At 39.8% G+C, this 22,889-nt stretch overlaps 2 protein-coding genes across 4 annotated transcripts; both read right to left on the bottom strand.

Moving 5' to 3' along the window:
• Window positions 1-808: 808 nt before the first annotated feature.
• Window positions 809-6,187, bottom strand: yrdc (yrdC N(6)-threonylcarbamoyltransferase domain containing). 2 transcript variants are annotated; one of them, XM_083918679.1, is made up of 6 exons: window positions 5,928-6,187; window positions 4,185-4,380; window positions 2,816-2,930; window positions 2,600-2,719; window positions 2,310-2,440; window positions 809-1,534 (listed from the first exon to the last, which is right to left on the bottom strand). In XM_083918679.1, exons 1-6 carry the CDS (start codon window positions 6,121-6,123, stop codon window positions 1,465-1,467), a joined length of 828 nt encoding a protein of 275 aa, XP_083774805.1. In that variant the 5' UTR covers window positions 6,124-6,187; the 3' UTR covers window positions 809-1,464. The 2 variants fall into 2 exon arrangements, with proteins under 2 accessions (XP_083774805.1, XP_083774806.1); XM_083918680.1 differs by having other exon boundaries at window positions 5,952-6,187.
• A 4,273-nt stretch (window positions 6,188-10,460) lies between these two features.
• Window positions 10,461-22,853, bottom strand: mtf1 (metal-regulatory transcription factor 1). 2 transcript variants are annotated; one of them, XM_083918066.1, is made up of 11 exons: window positions 22,786-22,853; window positions 20,258-20,792; window positions 17,556-17,794; window positions 16,601-16,732; window positions 16,191-16,264; window positions 14,695-14,828; window positions 14,117-14,194; window positions 13,811-13,913; window positions 13,061-13,728; window positions 12,554-12,623; window positions 10,461-11,828 (listed from the first exon to the last, which is right to left on the bottom strand). In XM_083918066.1, exons 2-11 carry the CDS (start codon window positions 20,726-20,728, stop codon window positions 11,305-11,307), a joined length of 2,493 nt encoding a protein of 830 aa, XP_083774192.1. In that variant the 5' UTR covers window positions 20,729-20,792; window positions 22,786-22,853; the 3' UTR covers window positions 10,461-11,304. The 2 variants fall into 2 exon arrangements, with proteins under 2 accessions (XP_083774192.1, XP_083774193.1); XM_083918067.1 differs by having other exon boundaries at window positions 13,061-13,605.
• Window positions 22,854-22,889: the final 36 nt, after the last annotated feature.

Raw genomic sequence — 22,889 nt, 5'->3', positions numbered from 1 at the left:
AAATATGTTTATTTCATAATAGGTCAAACTATTGCTTTAAGAGTCAATTGTTCAAGTTGCTCCTCATTCTTCCGTGTGAAAAGGATTCACATTTTTTGAAGAAGCCCCAGGGTCAGCGCTGGTTGTGAATCTCAGCATGTAATGGGGAGCGTGTGAGTTCATAAGTTCACCCCCCCCAAAAGTCCTCTGACAGTCCGTATTTGTGCTCCAGCACGTCAACCGTAGTCAATTGTTGTTACTTTGCTACACTTTTTTTTCCAATAGTTTTGTCTCATTCAGATTTGTTGCTAACTAACCAAGATGTTCAGTGTCAAAGTATGTCAATCCATTTGCTAAGTGAAGTCTTACAGTTGTACAAACAGTCAGACTCTTGCTAAATCATTCCTGATATTCACAGTCCCTATATGGAAAGAAGCCACGTTTAACGTCGGCACCATTACCTTCTGAAGAATCAGAAGGTAAGTGTGGGGGCTGAGGCTCAATGTTTTGGAGTGGCTATATGAATAAAAATGTAGCACTTACTGGAGCACTCTGCTGTATGGATTTGTGTGATTTAGATTTGATGAAATCCTGTAAAAGGTACTTTCAGACAAAATAAAAGTATGCTCTTTGGTTGTGAAGGGCGCTTCTGAGTGGTTTCTGCTAAGTATCTTTTTCCCCCCGAAAAACACAGACTATAGACAGACACGTCACAGCTTTTGTTTTTAAAATGATGAATAAGACTGTTATACCGGAAACAGTGTTATTGTGGCTGTACCATCCATTAAAACAATGACAAAAAACAAGTTTTAATGCAAAAGTTGGCAGATACATTTTATATCGTATATCCACTTAGTCAATATGCTAACAAACAAGTCTGAAATATAACATTTTCAACCTTGAAACGTCATGTATTTTGATCTACAACATTAAAACATTTTAACTGTAGCAAGTGACCAATTGCAATGCAAGCCTCACACAAACTGAAATGCAGATAAAATAAATACAGTAATTCTGATCTTAAAAAGTTTATGTATAGTCAACGCAATTCACAGAAGTCCTCCCGTCCCTTGTGTCATCACAAAGAATTATTCAGGCCACAAAAAGGTGCCAAGGAAACCTCTAACCATTTTAGATGTATTGAAAGAAAAACCAAACCAAGATCAGCTATATAGTATGGGATTGTTTTGGACATAGAATTAAGACTCTCCATCCGACTGTCTTACTGAATAAATCGTAGAGAACGTTAACTAATTTCCACATGTCCATGATAGTAGACGCACACTAAGGCAGAAAATATGGTCATAAAAAATAGTTATTCCAGATCTTAATATAGAAAAATATCAGCCGTCGAGTTGTTTCTGAGTTCAAGTCGCTCCTCATTCTTCCGTGTGAAAAGGATTCACATTTTTTGGAAGAAGCCTCGGGGTCAGCGCTGGTTGTGCATCTCAGCATGTAATGGGGGAGTGTGGAGAGTTCAAAAGTTCAGTCTTCCCCCAAGTCCTCTGACAGTCCGTATTTGTGCTCCAGCACGTCAACCGTAGAAGAAAGGGCACTGAAAACAGAATTGCAGTCATTTATCATTTACTGTACCAGTATTAAAGTATAGTCCGTCAAAAAAAATCATAGCATATTATGTTGCGAAAAGTCAAAAAAAGTCAGTGTAAAATTTTGAAAAGTCGTAAAAAGGCATAGTATAGTATGTCGACCAAAGTTATACTATAGTATCTTGAAAAAAGTAAAAAAAACAATTAGTGTATTATGTAGTATAGTATGTTACAGTCTGATTTTTTTACTTTACTTTTTTAATTTTTTTCAATTTATGTTGAAACAAGTAAAAAAATAAAATCATAGTATAGTATGTGTCTATAGGATATTACGTTGCGAAGGTCATAGATAAAGCCATAGCATAGTATGTTGAAAAAATAAAAAAGTCATATTATAGAATGTTGACGTCATAAAAAGCGTACACACAAACAAACTATGACTTTTTTCAACATAAAAAAAACATAAGGATCAGAGCAATCTGTAAATATTATTATGGCTTTTATATGTATACATAACAAATGTCATGTAGTTTACAGATTGCTCTGATCATCACATTTCTGACTTAAATGTGATGGATCACATCCTTTATCAGGGTCATTTTTGTTGCATGGTAGTATAATGTGACCTCTATTGTGTTATTTTTGTGTACACATAGTGAGAAATAGTGAAGAGGCCAAGAATGTATCATATAGGCAAAATAGGCAGCCACATTTGTCACTGTTAAAATTTAAGTGGTCCTGCAAATTAATTTGGAGGATATTAATGGTCCTGCGTGAACTCACCAGCCTGGTCTGATGATGCGGTATTTGCCTAGTACTGATAGGTCGACAACTGTTGATCCGAGGCGGCTGTTGTCTCCTATTGGTCCGCCGTCCACCACCACTGCTAGTTTGGGCCAGAGCTCCTGAAACTCCTTCAGAGAAAAAACTGTCAGCATTAGAGAAGATTTTGTAAACTTAAAGGACTAAAAGATAAAACGAAGAGTGAACCTGAATTAAGATGCTGGGAAACACACTTTAGGACATTTCCAAAGATAGTGAATGTGACACTGATGAAAGCCTCTGTCACTTACATGTACGGCCACAGTGCTGGTGTGTGAGCTGATGTTGGCGCTGGTGAGTGCGAGTGGTTCGGCACACATCTGGCAAAGGCGCCTCATGAAGGCGTGGTCTGGGATACGTACGCCTACGAGCTGAGGGGCGCGTGGACAGGTAAACAACAGATGACTGACGATCATTAATTAAACCATCCAGTAATATTCAGTCAGTTAAAAAAGGAGTGGACCTACTGAAGTAAAGGGGTTGAGATCTGTGTTCAGGACTTCAGATCTTTCGAGCACTAGAGTGACGGGACCAGGCAGCAGGTCGCCTAACAGCGCTTCCTTCACCTTCACCTTACAGTACCTGAACATGGAAACGGGAACGAATGTTTAAGTTGGGCAGTGATTTAAAAAGCGTAGGTACAGTTAGACATTTATCTATTCATCTTTCTCTGCAAGCATCTTAAGCTAATAATAATTCCATTTTTCCCATTAATGATGCCCCTTCTTTCTTATATTTACAACTTGTGGTAAAGTTGTACCCTACTGGATTTCACTGTGTGTGGTTGCGTGTGTGTGTGTGTCTGTCTGTGTGTGTGTGTGTGTAGATTTGCGCTGTCAAGGCACTTTGTAAACTGCTGTTTTTAAAAAGGTGCTATTATTATTATTATTATAATTATTATTATCTGCGAAAGCTTGGATACTACTGCTGCATCTCCACTGTATTATTTTGTGATTTACTTGCAAAAACCTTCATTCAAAGTGTATTCCCGCACAAAATCATCCCATGGTCTTTTTTTCGCGTTTACATACAGCAAATTAGCCATCGAGACAGTTTTTTTTTGTGCAACTATTAACGGAGAAATCCGGTAGAGTCGCTAACAGCCGGACGTGGCTAACACTGATTAGCTTGGGGCAGTACGGTGAAGGCATTAATATCTCTTTAACCACTAATCCTGCTGAAAATAACACCAAACCTCTGCAGTAGCATGAGAAGAGTCCCTACACATAAAACGAAGAATCAATGGGCTCCTTCCTTTTGGATTGACTTTGGTAATCCACTTGAATGGACTTTACTATGAGAGGAGCTGGTACCGGGGCCAGTTGGTAAGTCTTTCAAAACACTCTTTTAATAAACTCTGGGTTCGCTACCTACATTGTTGGTGCTTCGTTATATGTGTAAGAACTCTTATCGTGCTACTGCAGAGGTTTGGTGTTATTTGGAGCAGTATTAGTGGTTAAAAAAAGCGGTTTTAATGCGAACAAGACCATGGGATGATTTGACGCCGGATTTACACTTTAATTCACTGTTGCCTAGCAATTTAAGTAATATGTACTGAGGTATTTCTATGACAGCCGGTGTGACTGTCACTTGAAATGCAAATAGTGTTTGAGTGGAGACAGTATTTCTGCCTCCTATGCGTGTGACTCATCTGTGGATCACTAGTATGTTTGTGCAATAAGATACGTCTAAAGAGAAACCAACAGTTACCACTGATAATAAATTACAAAAAGAAACAAGAGACCTGCGCTCAAACTGTAGTTCTGTTTGAAATATCAGCTTATCCTGTTCACCATTCATCAAACACCACATCAAAAGTCTCCCTCTTCCTCTTACTTGTAGATATCCTGGATTTCACCCACACAGATGGCCAGTGGTTTGTGTCCATTTCGGCCTTTGACGTCGTAGGTTTTTCTGACGGCTTCAGAGTTCTGGGCCAGACATGCCAGACCGTAGATGGTGTCTGTGGGCACGCCGACCACATGACCCTCCTTCAGAGCCTTCACTGTGCAACCCAGGATTTCAGCACCATCTGCAGTTCACAAACAAAAAGGAGGGTCAATGAAGGCACCATCCACTGCAAGGCACACTAACAAAACACAGAGGGAATGAAATCAAATACATGTATATACACACGGTGGAGATCAAAATTACAGAACACACTAATGATTCTTGATTTATTCGGAAATATTGTTTTTTTTTACTGTTCAGAATTTGATAGAATATCCGCTGTGGCTATACCACTTCTGTACTAGCGTGCTTTTTTAAATAACCACGGCACTTCAATAAAGCACTTATTTTGTGAAAAAAGCTGTGTGCAAAATTAGAGAACGGTAACCTTTGTGTCAGATTAGTATTATTTCTCCCCAACACTGTTGTCATGGATGATCTCAAGTAGAGATGCACCGATCCACACCCGGCTATCGGCTCTGATATCGATTAAATAGCTTGAATGAGGCCGATCCAGCTTTCAGATCCAGTCATTTCTTTTTTTCTTATTAATATCATACACAGCAACACAGTTACAGCGATCTAGTTACTTCAATTCTATGTTTTTCAACACCGGTTAGGGTTTTTAGATTACATTTTTAAATATCTGTTTGCAGTGCACTTTACATTGAAATCGTTATTTCTTTTTGCTGCTAAAGTACACTTTGTTATTTGTCAATAAGTAATATTAAGTACATTTGTATCTGTGTTCACATGTAACTTTTTAAACAAGACTAAATGTCTATGTCAAGCCCGATGCCTTCACTTACATGGCAAGGTATACGGTTCATCCATTCAACAGTAGGATCGGATATCGGCCGATACCCTCAGCCCAGGTATCGATTGAATCAGAAAAAACTGGAACGGTGCATCTCTAATCTTAAGTGTCACCTGAGGCTTTGATGCCCTGATGTCCAGTGAGGGCAGGCATCTGTATTTGATTTCACTGTGCAAAATGTATTGGACTAAGGCAGGGGTATTCAGCGTTTATAGGCCAAGGACCCCTTAGCTGAAAGAGAGACAAAGCAGGGACCCCCTACTACAGATTTTGTATTAAACTGAGTTACATATTAAATTGGGCCTTACAGCTAGGGTGGCCTAAAGCCCTTACACAAAGCGTTTCATGGTGCATATGATACTAATACACTACAATGACCATTATTAACATATTCATATATTTATACATCATACATTAATGTTAAACATGCATTTGGAGGGCCATTGAATCCCTCAGCTCAGATGTATCTGTGCAAGACTACTTTGCCTATAAACCATCGAGGTTGTGTAAATGTGTGTGTGTGTTTTTTAAACCAATATTTTCACAAACGTGTCTCTGTAATTATACGTTGCATTAATGTTAATGTATATTTCAGACATATGTTGGACTAAAAGAAGTCTGCTCTGCGTGTATTGTGCCTTTAACCCCCGCTGGGGCAGGTCCATGTGTTGCATGACAGGAAAATCCGGAACCTGATGCAACATGCTGTAATGTTTAAGTTACTTACAGCCAAATCTATTCTGTAAACCTTTCTTCAGTTGCTAAACACTATCAAAGTCAAAGACACACAGTCTAAGGACCCGCGTGTGCACCTGTGGCTGTGGATGGGAGCTGACCTGTGTGGCCCTCCTGGTGAACCGACGGCCCATTGGAGGTCGGCGGTAACAGACGCAGCACTCTGGTCTTGAGCTCGCTACACATCTCTGCCTCGAGTCGACGCGCCGCGGCTGAACTGTGAGCTCCTCCGAGTTTCAGTAACTCAGCGGCGAGGTTACAAACGGACCTCATTTAAACCCACGCTACAGCGGCGGGCGTGTTGTTTCCCAGCCGGTGAGCATGTCGTCTGATGAAATATGTCGCATGTTGTCTTCCGGGTAACGCCCCCAAACAATGACGTCACCGTTCTTAAAGGGCCAGCAGCACGTTGTTCCAGCATGGTTGTTATGAACACAGATGTAAAAATGAGGATGCTTTTTTTCTTATTAATTTGATTTTACTGTTAAATAAATTTCACATTCACAAATGTAAATTCACAATCAAAAAAACAAACTTCACTGTGTTTATGAAATAAATGGAACAGTGTATTTCAACAATTCCCCCCTCACAGTACAGTAACTCTGAGTGTATGCTGTACTTTTCAGGTATTTACCTAATCTGATAACTTCTTCTCGCACCCCTGTATTTTATGACTATTTATTTACTTTTACCGCTGCTAATTCATTCATTCATTCATCTTCAACCGCTTATCCCGGGGTCGGGGTCGCGGGGGTGCTGGAGCCGATCTCAGCTGACATCGGGCGTGAGGCGGGGTCCACCCTGGACGGGACGCCAGTCTATCACAGGGCACATAGAGACGCACAGAGACAGACAACCATTCACACCTACGGGCAATATTATTTTTATTTTTCTCTCTCGCTCCCCTTTCTTCTTTTTTTCTCTTCACCTCTCATCTCTTTGTTAATGTTTTGTTCTCTTTCGGTGTTGTGTTGATGTTTACACCAGTGGTATTTGCGTTTGTATCCGCTGGTCACTTTCAATAAAGTTTTTTTGGAAAAAAATAAATAAAACGTTGTTCCAGCAAAGTATTTGTAGATTTATTTGGTGTTATATTAGCTGGGACTTTGAACTATTACTGGAAATTGTAATATTTTTTTTTTTCAGTTGCTATATATGAGAAAGAATACTTTCTTATGAATTATTAGCAAAGGAGTGTGGACTTTATTTAAATATAATTAAATGAAACCACTCTACTTATGATATTGAACAAAACCTGCTCTGTGGGAGTGATGCTCTTTTTATGGACTTATTGGTTAAAAAAAAGTTGGTTTAAATCTGCCCTTAAACTGTTGTTTTGTGAAAACGTTTCTCCAAATAGAGGCCTACTCTTGCGAACATTTCTGCGCTTTTTTACGTCTGCAGCTTATAACAAAAACTTTATATCTTATAGTTTATCTGCGCAAAATCTCCCACCCAAAAAGTCACAGTCAAATCCGAAAACCTGTTGAAAAAGGAACAACAATTAAATCCATAACTCTAACCATTTGCTTTATTAATTATCATTTATTTTTACCCCCCCCCCCCTTTATATATTATTGATTATATTGTATGTGTTATCATTGGTGTTAAAAAAAAATAAAAAAATAATTCTGGGTTTGGCGTCCCTTAAATGCCATGTGTATTATGGTGTGCATATGCAATAATATCTGTAAAATAATGTCCTGACATTGCTTCAACTCGCACACTACCCCACGTTACCTCCGCACTCCTCAATAATCAGGAGGATTTACCTCAGCTGTGATCACCTGCTTAAAAACAGAGAAGCCGCACAGCATAAGTAAATGCGGAGGTTCACGACCATGGCTTCGGACACAGGTAACCAAACATGCACCTTTCCGCTTTAACTGTTACACTGTCGACACATTTCTCTAAGTGTGTGTGTGTGTGTCTGAAACAGCTAAAGGTTGCACAGCAGACGGAATGACTCTGCGGGCTGATGAGGTCGTGTCCCCGGTTGATCAGGTCAGTCACAAACTGCAGCGCAACTTTAAAGAGTGTGCGCCAAAAAAACAGCGGGTGACCAACATGTGTTGTCCTCCGCAGGAGCTGGAGGACGTCGCTGAAAGACTGCTCTACCTGTCCGAGAGGATAACGCTGTGCAAGGGGATCCTGAAGGACTTGAAGGCTCTTGGTAAAGGCCTCGAGGTGCGTTTTCCTTTTCGGATGTTTTTTGACTAAATGCAGCTTTTTAAAAAAGTCTATTTATTTCCCCACAGAAGAAATCCCTCCAGGATGTGCCCTTACCACCACAGAAGTGACCGGAAGTCTCTCCCCCCCCCCCCGCTTTCCTTTTTTCTCTTTAATGATTAAATAAATTCAATTTAACATCCATTGTCTTTGTTTTACAAAACTCTAATGGAGCAAGAGAAGCAAACATTTCAGTGACGAGGATAAGGTTTTATTAGTTTCATATTGCTTTCAATTCAGAAATGTATTTATCATAGTACTTTATACGAAACAAGCAAACTTTCACATTATACATTCTTTTTAAAAAATACAAATCCTTAACATTCCTCACTCTTTGGGTGCGGAGACATTATTTGGAAGCAAATATTGTGGGGTTTTGTTTTTAAATATTGGTAATCTGAAGATCTAATTTCCAAAAACAATCTTCCTATAATGTGATTTCAAATATCTGCTTCCAAACAGATGTCTTCATCAGTGACTTTCTGACGTTACCGTTTCTGGTAAGTTTTCCGAAAGACGAAACTTTTCGGCGTCAAACTCTTCTTTTACATATTCTCTGCTTCCTGATAAAACCAGATATGGGCCGCTATAACTTTTGACTTTCATAGGTGAAGATGAGCCAACAAATACGTGAAAGGCTGAGATGAAAAGATAAACGGCGTGAGCCCAAATGAAACAAACAAGAGAAAAGTAAAAGCTGTGTACATTTGACCAAAAATAATTCTTAAAACAGAATCATTAATTCACTAAATCCTCCTTCAAACAAATCCAGTTGGTTTTAAACTGCATGTAAAAGGATCGCTGGGGTGCAACATTCACGGGAACAGTACTTGGACACACCACTCCTAATATGAAATGCCATATACTGAGTTCAAGAAACATGCTTCAACACTGTATGCATTAGAAAGGCAGCTTTTGCCTCTGGAGTTCCACACATAGCAGAATATAATTTAACGGCCAAGAACAAATCTTTTTGCCTTTGAGTCCATATTAAACTTGTGAATGCCGCGTGTAAAATTGCATAGTTGTGTTCTTTGACTGTATGCATGTATGATCATATATATTGATGGTATAAACTTGACTGCTGGCAGGTTTTCTTTCTTTTAAAAATGGAGCCGAGTAGAGACACTCCTGATATCTAATACTGCATACACGGAATGGTTTAGAGCACAAAATGTGACTGTGCAGCCTTTTACAACATATCCAACTGCCTTCTTGGCACCTGCTAAATTTTGGCAAAAAAAGGAAATAAATCCAGACAGACTTATGTGACATGCATGTTAGTTTGGTCTGATCCTTCTTTCCTGGATCTAATATGTATAATCACATATTTGTTACTGTATGATGCATATCCATTAACAACTTTCCGAAATGACAGTCGGAAAACCATAAGCTTTCTGTCTCGTTGTTTTTTCCTTATTGTGATCTGCTGCTGGAAGTGATTGCCTGAGACTCAGTGAAGATGAGTGCGTCGGCATGTCAATGGCAAGTCTGTGTAAAGCAGAGACTGTCAAGGCAAGGAGGCTCATAGAACAGTTATGTTGTAAGGCCAAGTAGCTCTACACTCTAGTATACAGGGTATAATGCCTTCGTTCTATCATTGCATTGTGTCCCACATGAAACAATACTGTTAAATTATAACTCTGAGCATGAGACTGTGTGTTACATATACTTTGTTACTATGGAGACTGTACAAAAGCCCAGCTGCTTGAATAACTATCCAACTAAACACAGCAAAAACTCTTCTGCATAAACGTGACTTGGGGAAGAATGTAAGGATAGAGGGTATACATTAGCTCCAAACTCTGAGAGTTAGTAATTCAAAAGTCTATACAAAAATACAAATTCTAGAATAATCTACAAGTTTCTCAAATATGTTTACACTAAACTCTATTTACACTGTCACCAGGACACCATCTTAAATGCTACTTTACAGCAGTTGTATACAAAAAAAGTATATAGTGGTGCTGCACTTCAGCTAACAAGCTGTTCAGATTACTCACTTTACAAGTTAGTGTGCAATAAACAGGGAAGAGTGCAGCAAAACGTAGGGCTACTGCAAGTGTGGGGAATCTGGTGAGAAAAACGTATGTCTGAGTAACAAATTAAGGGAACCAGGATCAGTTATGACTTGATGCATCCCTGAGAGGGTCATAACCCTATAAAATATGGGATGTTGACAGTAGTTCCTTACTGTTTCATTGTGGACAATATTTGCAAACAAGCAGATCCTTGAGGGTAATTTGTCTCACTGTGCAGTCTACAGGTGCATCGTTTCTCAAACTTGCTTTTAGCAATACCCATAACGTTCTTAAAAAAAAAAAAGCAATTCAGTAACATAAAAACAGCTCGACTTAAAAATACAACAAGTGATTGGAATAAATTAATAGATTTTTCTGCTATCTTGAAGATAATAGTATTACCAGTATAATGAAAGAATCAAGTATTTGAATAAATTAACATGTACAATTTTAAATTAGTTTAAGTTATAGGCAACTTACTGATTTCACTTAAGACAGGCAGATCGGATCACAGGTTTTTTTTCTCAATTAGTAAATAACTGTCAAATGAAGTAGAAAAGAAAAATCACATTTTACGGACTACACTAGTCTTCCTAGAAAACAAAATACTGAGGAAATCACTTCATATTGTATGACGGCCAATGAGGGGCTATGTGGCCAACCCCTTTAAATTCCTATTGGGAGCTTGTTAAAATTAAATTCCTCTAATATACAGTGCATTCTGGTCAGTTGCATACCAGCTTTAAGCATTTGTTAGGACCTGTAGTACAGTACAAGGATATACAGACGTTTTGTTTTCCTACTCAGGAGTCAGGAAAATGGAACTCTAAAGTTATCAGTGCTTGGACAACACTCATTTGTTTCATTCAATCAATTCAGAGTGGATTTCAAGGGTTATTATATACAGTTTGATTCTGTTTATAACAAAAGGATCTACTGCCTTTCCCTGCATTAACGTTGCTAATTTTCAATGAACAAAAGAATCCTGTTTTTAAAACCCAACTGCTGCAATGAGACTCAACAGAAAAAGTATCAATAGCTAATATATATATGTTGCACAATGGCATACGGAACATAATGCATTGCAGGTACTATATAGAGGCGTTGCTGTGGAGAATGACTCGAGATGTGGGTTGAAATGATGCCTATGGATGAGTGGGTGCAACACACCAACACATGGTACAAAACTCAGAAGGCAGCTCTTCTAAGGATTGCCATCAGTCGACATGCTGAAGTCATCAGCAACCAGCAGCAGAGCCTCAATATTGGCAGCTGTCTCAGGGCTCTGCAGGGAGAGGAAATCAGAGACATCCATGTTGGCTAGCCCCTCTGAAGCAGGCGGGTTTGTGGCAGTGGTGCTCACTATCGTGGAGAAAGTCTGAGCTGAGGAGGAGGAGGAAGAAGAAGAAAGAGATGAAGAAGAGGGGGCCTCCAGGCTCACCTCACCCACCTTGGAGGAAGACTCTGGGAGGCAGCATGAAGAAGATGAGGTTGCTGGATGATGTAGAGGCTCTGGGGGTTGTGATGGCGGGGGAGGGGGAGGTGGAGGGGGAGGGGGAGGGGGAGGCTCTGGTGGTTGCGGCTGTGCTGGGGCTGAAACAACGGAGGAGGCACTCTTTGAACTCTTGTCTTTAGCAGCGTCCCTGCAGGCACACTGGCACTGGCAGGATTCCTCCTGTTTGATGATGATGACAGGCAGACTGAGGCCGATCTGTTGGACCGAGTTGCCTGAAAACAGAAAAACAATTTCAAAGTTGACTGAAAACAACAAGTACAAAACACATTTGCTTTCCAAATGTCCTACAAATCAAATAAAAAGATATAGAGAATATATACGGCAACTGATTGAATTGGCATTCGTCAGTTGCTAACTGAGAGTTAATGTTTCATGTACTACTGGACCTCAAATAGAAATCCAAGTACAAAATGTAACAGGCAGATAACTTTAATCCACAAAACAACACCCGATTTTACGTCAGGTGATATATTGTTCCTTTACATCATTTGAACAATTCACCTTTAAGAGAACTGCAATCAGAGATATTCAGCCATGACTCTTTTGAAGAGGACAGTACGGATAATATAAAAGCTGAAACAAGAGGTCAATTCATCAACAAGCCAACAGCAATTTTTATCCTTAGTGTTTTAAATATTATTGCTCCTGTGCCTTTACTTGTCACTTTCATGTATTCAATATTATAACTGGGTACCCTTTCAACTGTTATGGCACTGTGCATTAATTGAGCATCAGCATCTTGGGAACTGAATTTGTATAATAAAACCATTGTGACCGTATCTTAGTGGAGCTCTTCAGACAGCGATCTACTATTGAATGATTCCTATTAAAGCTAAGTACAGCACTGGCTTTCAAACTAATTTATGATTTCATTACAGCCTTTTGGCCGATGTCCAAAGCCTGAACATATGTAATAATTCACTACTCATTGACTTACCAGCATTTCCTCCCACTGGTATGGCCGTAGTGAAGAAAACTTTTTCCACTTTTGGAGCTCCTTGATGTGGCTGTGGAAAAACATTTAATGTCACGGATCAAGAAGGATAAAAAAAAAAAAGCTGCGGACACACTAGAGTATTATGAAGTGGTTTGCCCCAGATTTTCTATAATTTCGAATTAAAAGTAATATTGATTAAAAAGTATAACATATTCGATCACTACACTTACTGCAAATACAGAGTACTGACCATGGTCATAGCTATCCCCACTACTTTATTCTACATATTGATTTGATTAATGTATAGTTTAGATTTTTGCTAAATTACATAAGAGTGTGGCATGTTGTTGGCTAATCCACTCACACAAATACATACTTATAATTAGAAAGTCAAAGTGCAATGTTATGCATGTAATAATGGGTTTTTAAACTTAAGAACAAATGACAATATTAAGTACAAATCAAGTCCCCATTTCTCTATGCAAACAGTGCAGGAGCATTACTCACTGTTTGTTCTGGGTTCTGCTGGCTGTTGGCAGCACTGCTGAGGATCCACTGGAGGTTCTGGTCAGACATTACCAGGCTAGGCTGCAGCATGTTTGGGGTGGGACCTATGGTGATTGTGGCAGGGGTGGTAGATAAACCAGGGCCAGAGTTGGGGGCAGGGATGTTGGCCATAGGCACAGGTTGAGCCACAGCTGCCAGAGCATCTGTTGCTGGGGCTGCAACAACAGACACAGCAGCAGTGCCTGGTGCTGTGGTGGTCAGGGCAGGAGCCACTGGAGGAGGAGCGGAGATGGCAGGTGGTAGAGGAGTGGTCTGGGTAGCACTATCCTGCGGCAGGAATGTGGGTGGCAGTGCAACATAGTGCTGGGGGGTGACATGATTTGGTGCTTGAACAGAAGCCTGGGCAGGCACATCGGAGATCTGCTGAGGCCCAGTTAGCTGCATGAAAGGGGGAGGCTGTGCAGAGCTGACAGTAGTGGTGACAGAGGCAGGGGTGGAGGCCTGAGAGGAAGAGCTCTGACTGAGCTGGGTAGGAGCCTCCAGGACTGCAGGTGTGTGGGTACAGGGTGATGAGGAGGTAGCATGGAGAGAGAAAGAGATGAGAGACGATCCATCAGTCACTACCGAATGGGTAGGTGTCTCTAGGCTGAAGGATTCAGCAAGGCTCTCTAAAGAAGGGGGAAAAAAACTTCATTGATGAAAAAGAAACTTCAATACAATTCAAGCTGACAGGTTTTGAAATGTACTGACCGTTAGGATGGGCATCATCTTGGCTGACACTATTTTCAGGACTCTGGAACATGAGCTCAAAGACTTTCACAGGGGTCACACTGCAGAAGTCCAGATTTTGACCCTGTAATCAAATCAAAAGCATCAAAACTTAACATTATATGACTAATGACAAATAAATATTTAACGGCCATGAACCCTTGCTGTGCCTCTAAATGCTGTGTCGTAGGTGTCAAAATATCCGCCTGTTAATTGACATCTTTACTAATTATCTGCTGACTTCTCAACATTTTCAATCTTTGAAAAAACAGCAGAGGCCAGACTTACATTATGGTGGTTCTCTCGTAGCTCTGAGTCCGTTGAAATGAGGCTCAAGTCACTGAGGCACAGCGAGTGATTTGCATCCTGTAATTAAGAGATTAATTGGATCCGATCAGACTTGCCATGCTATGGGATCAAGAGTTAAATCGTGATGGGAAGACAAGAATGCAACAACTGCGTAAAAACATTTCACTTGAAAGGAATTGTTGGCCACAAAAGGTAAAATAGCAGGTAATGACATAATTATGACAAAGAATGAACTATTCCTTAGAATAGGAAAAGCAAAGTTTCTATATGAATAGTTTCATCTAAAGCTACTTCTTTTTCACAATATCTTTCAGATTTACTGTGGTTAATGCAGTGTAACTCCTGGTCTTTGTAGACATTTGCAAATATCCACATCATGCAGATATGCATGTATGTTTTTTTTTGCAAAGATATTCCCTAGAACCTCTCATCCTCCGGGTCTCAAAAGGAGCATTGTGCAACTGGAACATAGCATGCATAAAATTCACACGTTTGCTCTGTGCGTGGAGAACATGTGTGCAAATATCAAGAGAAGAACTTTCTGTACTGTGACTCACTTCAGAGAGCGGATGGGTGAGGGTGACAGTGAAGGGCTGTCCTTTGTCATGGCCCCGGATGTGACTCTTCAGACTGTACTGGCTGCTAAATGTCTTCTCACAGCCGTTGCTGGGACAGTTAAATGGCTTCTCCCCTGCAGAATGAGTACAGACAGGAGCAAGCATTAAGGACAGTTAAAAGCCAATCTTACAGCCTAATCATCATTGTCATCCAAGATAAAAGTTGCTACTTAACTTTTAACTTTGGAGAAAATGTTGACATTGCAGGCACTAAAATGTAATAATATTAAAGACTACAACAATATGAGGTAAAGTACACCAGTTTTCCAGTTACTTTTTCATCACCAGAGTCAGGCTTTTGCTCCTTTTGATACAAAAACACTATCTAGCTATCAACAGCTGATGTTGCACTTATATTTGACTGATTCCTAGCATGCACACGCCTGTTAACACAGGCAAACAGCTTGGGCACAAAATCTAATGTTTCACTTTTGTTTTTATCCAAGAGGAATTTCTATTGGACACATAGTACTTAAACAGTAGTACATTTAGGAGATTTATTGTTCTTTTATTCTAGAGTTTGGGAAAAACTCACATATAAATAAAAAAAATTCCTTAATGGAAGTGGGAACCACCTCGTCAGAAGTTTTACACAACTGTACCTGTTCAGTAGCTAGCACTCCAAAAGCTGGCTCAGCTGCCCTCCTGGGAACTTCCTATTTATTTATTTAAATCTTTAATTTGAGGATAAACCTCTTGAGACGTATAATCTCTATTCAAGAGGGACGTTATTCACAAAAACATAGAAATGAACATATAAAGTGAACTTATGAAAAATACAATAAAATGTATAAAATAAATAAATAAAATGTACTAAGTATACAGTACCTATAAACAAACAAACTAAAACTAAAACCAAACAAATAAGTATTGAAGTTATGACAAGAAGGAAATTAGCTTCTTTAATCTTTTAGCTGTTGTGCAAATAATAGAAATTGGTCTATAATCATTAAGATTCTAAGATCAGCTCCTTTATGAAGAGGAGCAACTTTAGCACATTTCAAAATAGATGGAACAAGTAGATACAGTAAGATCCAATTAAATATGTCAACGTCAAAGGGGGAAAATAAGTACTTGAGAAATGTATTTTATATAAAACTTCTAAGCTATCAGGTCCGAGAGCACAGTCAACAAAAATTAGGGAAATTATTTGTCCAATCAAAACAAGTACCTGAATACAGCCTTTTTTAAGTACTGCTCTTTTAACTACATTTCTACAGAGACTTTTGAAAGGGAAACATGGTAAAAAAAAAGAGAAAAAAAAGAAAATTGGTTTTGGCTGCAGGAAGAATCTATTTGTTTGGGATATTCAGATTAACTATGTTTGTGCAGCAAACAATGTAAATGCAAATCAGGCATAGCTAAACGACACACTACTGTCCTTGTTCAGGATTCCCTAGAAAAGTCAAAGTTACCAACAGACCAGGAATAAGTACCTGTGTGTGTCCGTACATGTGTTTTTAGGTGATGACTTGCTGCAAAAGCTTTGCCACAGCCATCGTGGTCACACCTGAAGGAAAAGACAGAAAACAAAATCATCTCAGAAATGCTTAAGACCAGATGCAAATAGACATTTATACATTTTCAAGACACTGGATTTGATAATTCATCTACAGTAAAGTCAGGGCCCTGCTAGAACAGTGAGCACCCTTGATCATCACATATAGTTTCTAGAGTGACAGACACCATGAGTAACACAGTTTAATATGGGAGAACCCCTAAAGATTGGTTTTGTGTTGACAAGCACAAACATTAAACAAACTAAATGAGCTGTCTGCGGGTATCACAGTTCCTTCATCTTCGACTAGGGCGGGATTAAACCTGGTGTGATAATGGAAATGCTCACCGAAATGGCTTCTCCCCAGTGTGCGTGCGGATATGCTTCCTCAGGTCACTAAGTGTGGTAAAGTACTTTGAGCATCCCTCTGATTCACAGTTGAATGTCTTGCCTGTGTGAAGTCTCTGGTGTGCTTTTAGTCTGCAAAGACAATCAAATGTGTGTCATTAAACCACTACGGGAGACATGTTAAGAGAAACAGACAAAGCACAGTGGCAATAAACAGCACGTGTAGATTCCTGTTGCACTTATCGAAACAATGTCTAAAAAGCATATGCGTAGGTGGTGAAGCCTCAGTCTGACACTCATAACACTCTTCCACTTGTCCACTTCCAAATAATCCACGAAGATCAGCTGGTAAACTTGAAATGTTTGTTTCAAAAGAGCAGAAAAAAATAAAGGAAAATAAATCGTCACAAAATTAAAAACAAATCGCGTTCTATACACGAAATGAGTGAGAAAGAGGCAAAAAAACTTTACGGCTTTACTAACCACAAACATTAACGTTACCTGCATAACACTCGCAAGAGTGACACATTTAAGGTGCAGTCTTTACAAAACAAAAATACACCTGTACACAAATATTGTAAATAGCAAAACATGTACATATTGCCCCATTATAAGCAAACCATGTGTAATAAAATTATACATAATTTAAATATTCTTAATCCTTCTAATTAACTTAAATTATTCTATCAACACAAATAACCTACAATAAGAAAAAAAACTAAAACAGTTGGGTACATAGTCAGAACAGAATTTAGTCAGACACACTCTCAGTGGTGGTCATATAAGAGAAGTAATGTAATATAATGAAAGTAATGTCACCAAAGCCTGACACTGATACTGCTAACAGAACCTACAGTGGTAATAATGATAAGATGATGTCATCAGCATAACCCTGAATGATCTGAACAGCACCTTTGAGAATAAAATAAAAGGTCATTCTTTTGTAAAGGCTTACCTGTACAATGTGTTAAAGGCCTTCTCACAGCCTTGCACATCACACTCAAACGGTTTCTCCTTGGTGTGAACACGGACATGGATCTTGAGGCTGTAAGAGGTAAGGAAGGCCTTTCCACAGCCCTGCTGATTGCACACAAATGTGTACTCGCCCCGGTGTGTTTTCTGGTGAGTTCGCAGGTTTCCCGCCGTGCTGTACGTCCTCGTACAGCCTTCGAACATGCACTGGTAGCGTTTCACCTGACAGATGAAGAAGAGGAGGGGGAAATCAGCGCCTAAATACGGTATAAGTCAACTCTTTTCTATAAAATCATTCTGAAACTCAAGAAAAAACACAACATTGCCTCTCTTTAACCTGCATTACAAAGGGCCAGTGAAATAATAATTTCCTCATTTGTCTGAGTAAAAACGAGCCTGGCCATAAGATGTAGTGACAAATTTTTCTAAATTATGTAAGTGTGATCTTTCAAACGGACCTGAACTAAATGACTCAGCATTTCGTCAGCACATGAATTGAGTAAGCACAAAGGACAGCCATGATGACTAACCCCCCATGCAATACATCCCATCCAATTCTGTTTCACAGCACCATGACTGCAGTGTGGCAGTCTGCTGCTCTCTTGTCACACATAAGCCCTGGAGCAAAGTGAATAAAAGCCGTTTATTCTCTTCTTGTTTGTTGAACACAAAGTCTGCTATGTCTTGTGACTGTATTTTGCAAGGTTGTGATACTAACGTGGTAACATTATCTGGCTGCGGACATAGAGACCTGGTACAAATACTCAAAACTGACAAAGTGGTAGTTTCCGCCCCACGACCACATTTTGCAATGACACATACATACAGACTCAAAAGGTGAAAACATCATCAGTGACGCCCACGCAGCTGGTGTTAATCCTACCATAAGATTTCCCATTAACATAACTTTTACACAAGGTAATAAACAAACCTCAAGTATATGTTTCTGAAATCTTCAATGGTTGAAGAAATTTGAGATCAGTTGAGTTTCAGCCAAAATTGCAGCACAGTTTCGCAGAAAGGACAGGCCCAATGTTGAATTCAAACAAAGTTTTGAACAATTTGGTAAAAAAAAAACCTGCCTGACTGTGAATGATAACTGTAAGTGATAATGCATACTGATTGATCTAAAAATCGAAAAACTTATCTGAGTGATGGGTAATCTAAGGCTATTCATTTTGATTTTAAGGATGTAGGAGAGGTTTGTTAATCATCCATGAAAAGCCACTGTAGGAGGTCTGCTAACGCTTGTAGCTCAGTAGTGTATTCATCTCCCACACCATCGTGACTCTTCCCTGCCATCAGTTCGATCATTGTGAGAGTATTTTATGCCTTGGTCTCCCACATGCATAGTACAAACTATAAATACTACAATACTGAATTGCACGCAACAGAATTTGCACCACATCACAGTGTGCTCATATTCATATCAGCAGCAAGTGATGAAAGAAAGCACCGTTTTATGCTCTAAATCATAAATATTTAGAGCAGCAAGATGCATCTTAATGCAGTTAGAGGTTCCCTCCATTTTTTACGGCGTGTGCATTTCAGTTAAAGGGAGGGTTAAGTATCCCAAGTGAATGGCTTAGTTCGTTGTCCTCTTGGAAATTCAGTATGTGCCTGGGCTATCATCATAACAATGTCATAGCAAATCAAGCAATAACGTCAAGACAATGCCAATAATGACTACAATCCAGATAAAATCCAACCAACAATGTGAGGACAATGGCAGTGATCAAGGCAATCCAACATTACATAGAGATTAACGAACACTGTGCTCTGTATCTCACGCACGCACGCACACGCACACGCACACACACACACACACACACACACAAGGGGATGTGATACAATACCAAGAATCGTCTACCATTTCCTTGTGACTCAAAACCATCAGAACAGTTTTGCAACATTATGTTGTTGCAGAAAAATGAAGATATTATCTATTTGTGCAGTCTATTCTTACCTACAGAGAAGATTCACACAAATCCACAATAAGAGGGGGCAGAATGTTTTTATTACTGTCCATAGAAGTGTAGAAGTGTGTACTCATCCACAACTTCAATGAAATGTTCCTGGTCAAATATGGCAAATTTACCACCTGATCATGGAAAGGAAGCAGGGTGAGTTGTACACGGGCTGATCCCAGTGCTTGCACCGGGTGAAAATCCGGTGGAAGCACGGTGATACCACCTACAAACTTCTACCTAACCCAAGCGAGCAACTGGGCTCAAGCTGCTGGAGAAGCTAATTTTAAAAAACCTGGCTTCCAGCATGTTAACGTATTTACAATTGTACTTTGCTTCTAACCAAGGAAAGCATAAAAATAAAAATACTTGCTATATTGTTACATCATGAATGACTTGCGCAGCCACAGTTTGAGTGCTCAGCACTCTGTCAAACAGTGCGACAGAGGAGACAGACGTTCAGTGACAGCACACAGGGAGCAAGATGCCTGAATATTGACTAATATCAATTTTGAATTCAAACATATCATCACAGCTCGATCAGCTAAAATTAGTTTACATTTACATGAGTGGAACATAAGAGGAACCACATCATCGTCCGTTGTGTGGTTTCACTTAGGACCTTGTGATATGCCATTTCGGTGAATGTCGCCCTAGCCCAGTATGTAACATCTGTATATCCTTCACATTTGGAGGAGAAGCATTTATTTAAGCTTACCTCTGTCAGCCTTGTCTCTGGGCACTCAGAGTGCAGGGTGAGGGTTGCCCCTTCTATGTTGCGTGGCATGGGGGTGGAGCCTGGATTTATTGTGAACTGGATCTGGTTTGGAGAAATGGTGTGGTGCACATAACCTTGTGACATGCCGTCATGGTCAGTCATAAAGGACAGAGAGCCATCCTCCTCATCTCCATCACCTTCGCCTTCAGTTAAGAAGGTGACCCCATCTTCGTCCCCTCCACAGTGACCCTCCTCTTCACCCTCCTCATCTAGCCTGATAGGGTCCCGCTCAATGAGTACTGTGGTGCGGTCATATACACGACCAGAGGACGTTGAAGGCTCAGCGATCAGGTCATCGTCTTTGTCAAAGTGGATCTTGTCTTCTTCTTCTTCTTCTTCATCACGCCCCAGGGGATCCACCTCCACCTCAAAGTACATTGACGCCTCTGTACGAGGGCCATTCTCACTCATGTTCCCTGGTGCTTCTCCTTCCTTGGCAAGGAGGACTGCACACTCAAACTGGTAATGTTACAGCCTGTAATAGAAATTTGCTTAATTAATGTTATTATATTTAAATCAGAGCTTTACAAAAGACAAATGTATAATAAGCGACAAAATTGGAAACATAACTGGGTTTACAAAACAGAAGTCAGACAAACTAAAATTGACTAAAACAGATATACAGGTGAATGGAAATGAACTATTATTAATGAATTAGAACGAAGTGTAGAATATGAATAACTTGTCCCAAGTTTAATTTGATAAAAGGAAGTGCAAGAGAGAAATGTCTAAATGTATTGTTTTCTGGGAGTTTCTTCCAGATATAGGATGCTAAGACTGAATTTTGCTTCTCCATTATAGACAGTAAGAAGAGAGGTTTGGACGAGTCCCTCACAGCAGAGCACAGCTAACCATAGCAGTGGACCAGGTTAGTGAGCGTCAATTCAAACTAAATGCCACATTGCCTTGATAAAAGAGCTCAGCTTGGACATTAGAGAGAGGTTTATCATAACACCTATTATACTCCCAGAGAACACTGCACCTTGAAGGCCTGTTCTGACAGAAAGGAACAACTAGCAACAACTGGCTAGACACACAGCCTCAAATATGCGTGACATCTCTAGAGCGGTGCTCTGATTTATTTGATCAAACAAACATCCAACAGCCATGTATAGACTCCTTTGTGTCAATCAAAATAAAGTGAATCATGTTTGTACTGAGGAAATGATTTCTTCCTAGTAAGATAGTGGTTTAAACAGGACACAAAAGCACTGTTTAGAAGAAACTAACGTTAGCAAAACCACACCCAGAGGCACAGCTTTCCAGTAAAAAAGCAGACAACTGCTTGGGGCGTCAGGACAATAACGTAACTGTGTCACAAGTCAGACGCTGTTTGCTGGTATTATCCCTATGCGGACGGATCTGGTCTGCCCGCAGTTTCTGGTCTTTTCATGGTGCCTTTACTGGGTGATCCACACACTTCTAATAATCAACAAGGTATATTTCATATTTGTACATGAACATTTACATGTCAAATTAGTAGTTAGTAAACATACAGCACATGAAAAATGTAAATTAAGAAGTCTTTGCGGTGTAGCTGTTGTTTACTCATGTTGCAAGTGATGTGCGGGATTCAGTTAATACACAAACCTAACGACAAATAAAATGTGCATTTTGGAAATACAAAATGCACACACAATGGTGATGAATGATGGTTTCGTGGGGCCCCTGTTATTTATTTGCCTAGGGCCCCAACAGAAGCTAGAATCGCCTCTGGCTCCACACCGAGATCCAGAACTTTCTGATTTCAATGACAGAAGTCACGAGAAGGACAGTAGCGGATAAACTCATCTATAATTTTAACGACATTATTGATTATTGCCAATCGATTAAAACTCATCAGGCTACACTAAATAAAGACGCTATGAGTAACACATGAACGATATCACATTGCCAGTTAACTTTGCAATACTCGACATGGCTAACGTTATCCTTTACGAATAAAACGGCCCGATCAAATGCCAAGTTTAACGTCCGTTTAACTGACACCTTAGTGCCGTTACCCTAACTTAAATGTCACGGTACTGGGGTTTATTACTGGTAATGTTACACCATTAGCAGCACGCTGTGTTGATACTGACCTGACGCTATTCCACACAGTACGTCGGTCACATCGTTAACGTTACTAGCCTCAGAGATATGTCGCTAGCTTCATGCAAACGTACTCCGTGTATATTAAATATAATTGTAACGCTTCTTAACGTTATGTCACTTGACTGCGTATATAACAGTGTTTTTTTTGTATTTTGCTTGCGAGCGCCAGATAGCAAGAATAAACGTCAGGCGGCTAAGTTAGCTATACGCTAGCTACTAACGTTAGCCAGCTCACTATCGACAGTTGACATTACCTCCCTTCCTCGCGAGCAAGTTTCACGTTACCAGGGTGATAAACTGACCAACACACAGCACCGCGATAACGCTCCGGTCCATCAACCAAAAAGGCAACCTCATTAAAAATATGTATTTACCTGTTCAATTTTAAGCCTTATCCCAATGCTTGTGATGTTTAGCACTTTCTTCCTATCCCCTCCCTAGGATACCAAACAACGTCACAGACTCACGGCCCTTTCGT

Source organism: Echiichthys vipera (genome assembly GCF_963691815.1).
Source record: "Echiichthys vipera genome assembly, chromosome: 8".
Lineage (NCBI taxonomy): Eukaryota > Metazoa > Chordata > Actinopteri > Perciformes > Trachinidae > Echiichthys > Echiichthys vipera.
The sequence above is the reverse complement of the archived record's forward strand: the minus strand, read 5'-3'. Positions and strand labels throughout refer to the sequence as shown.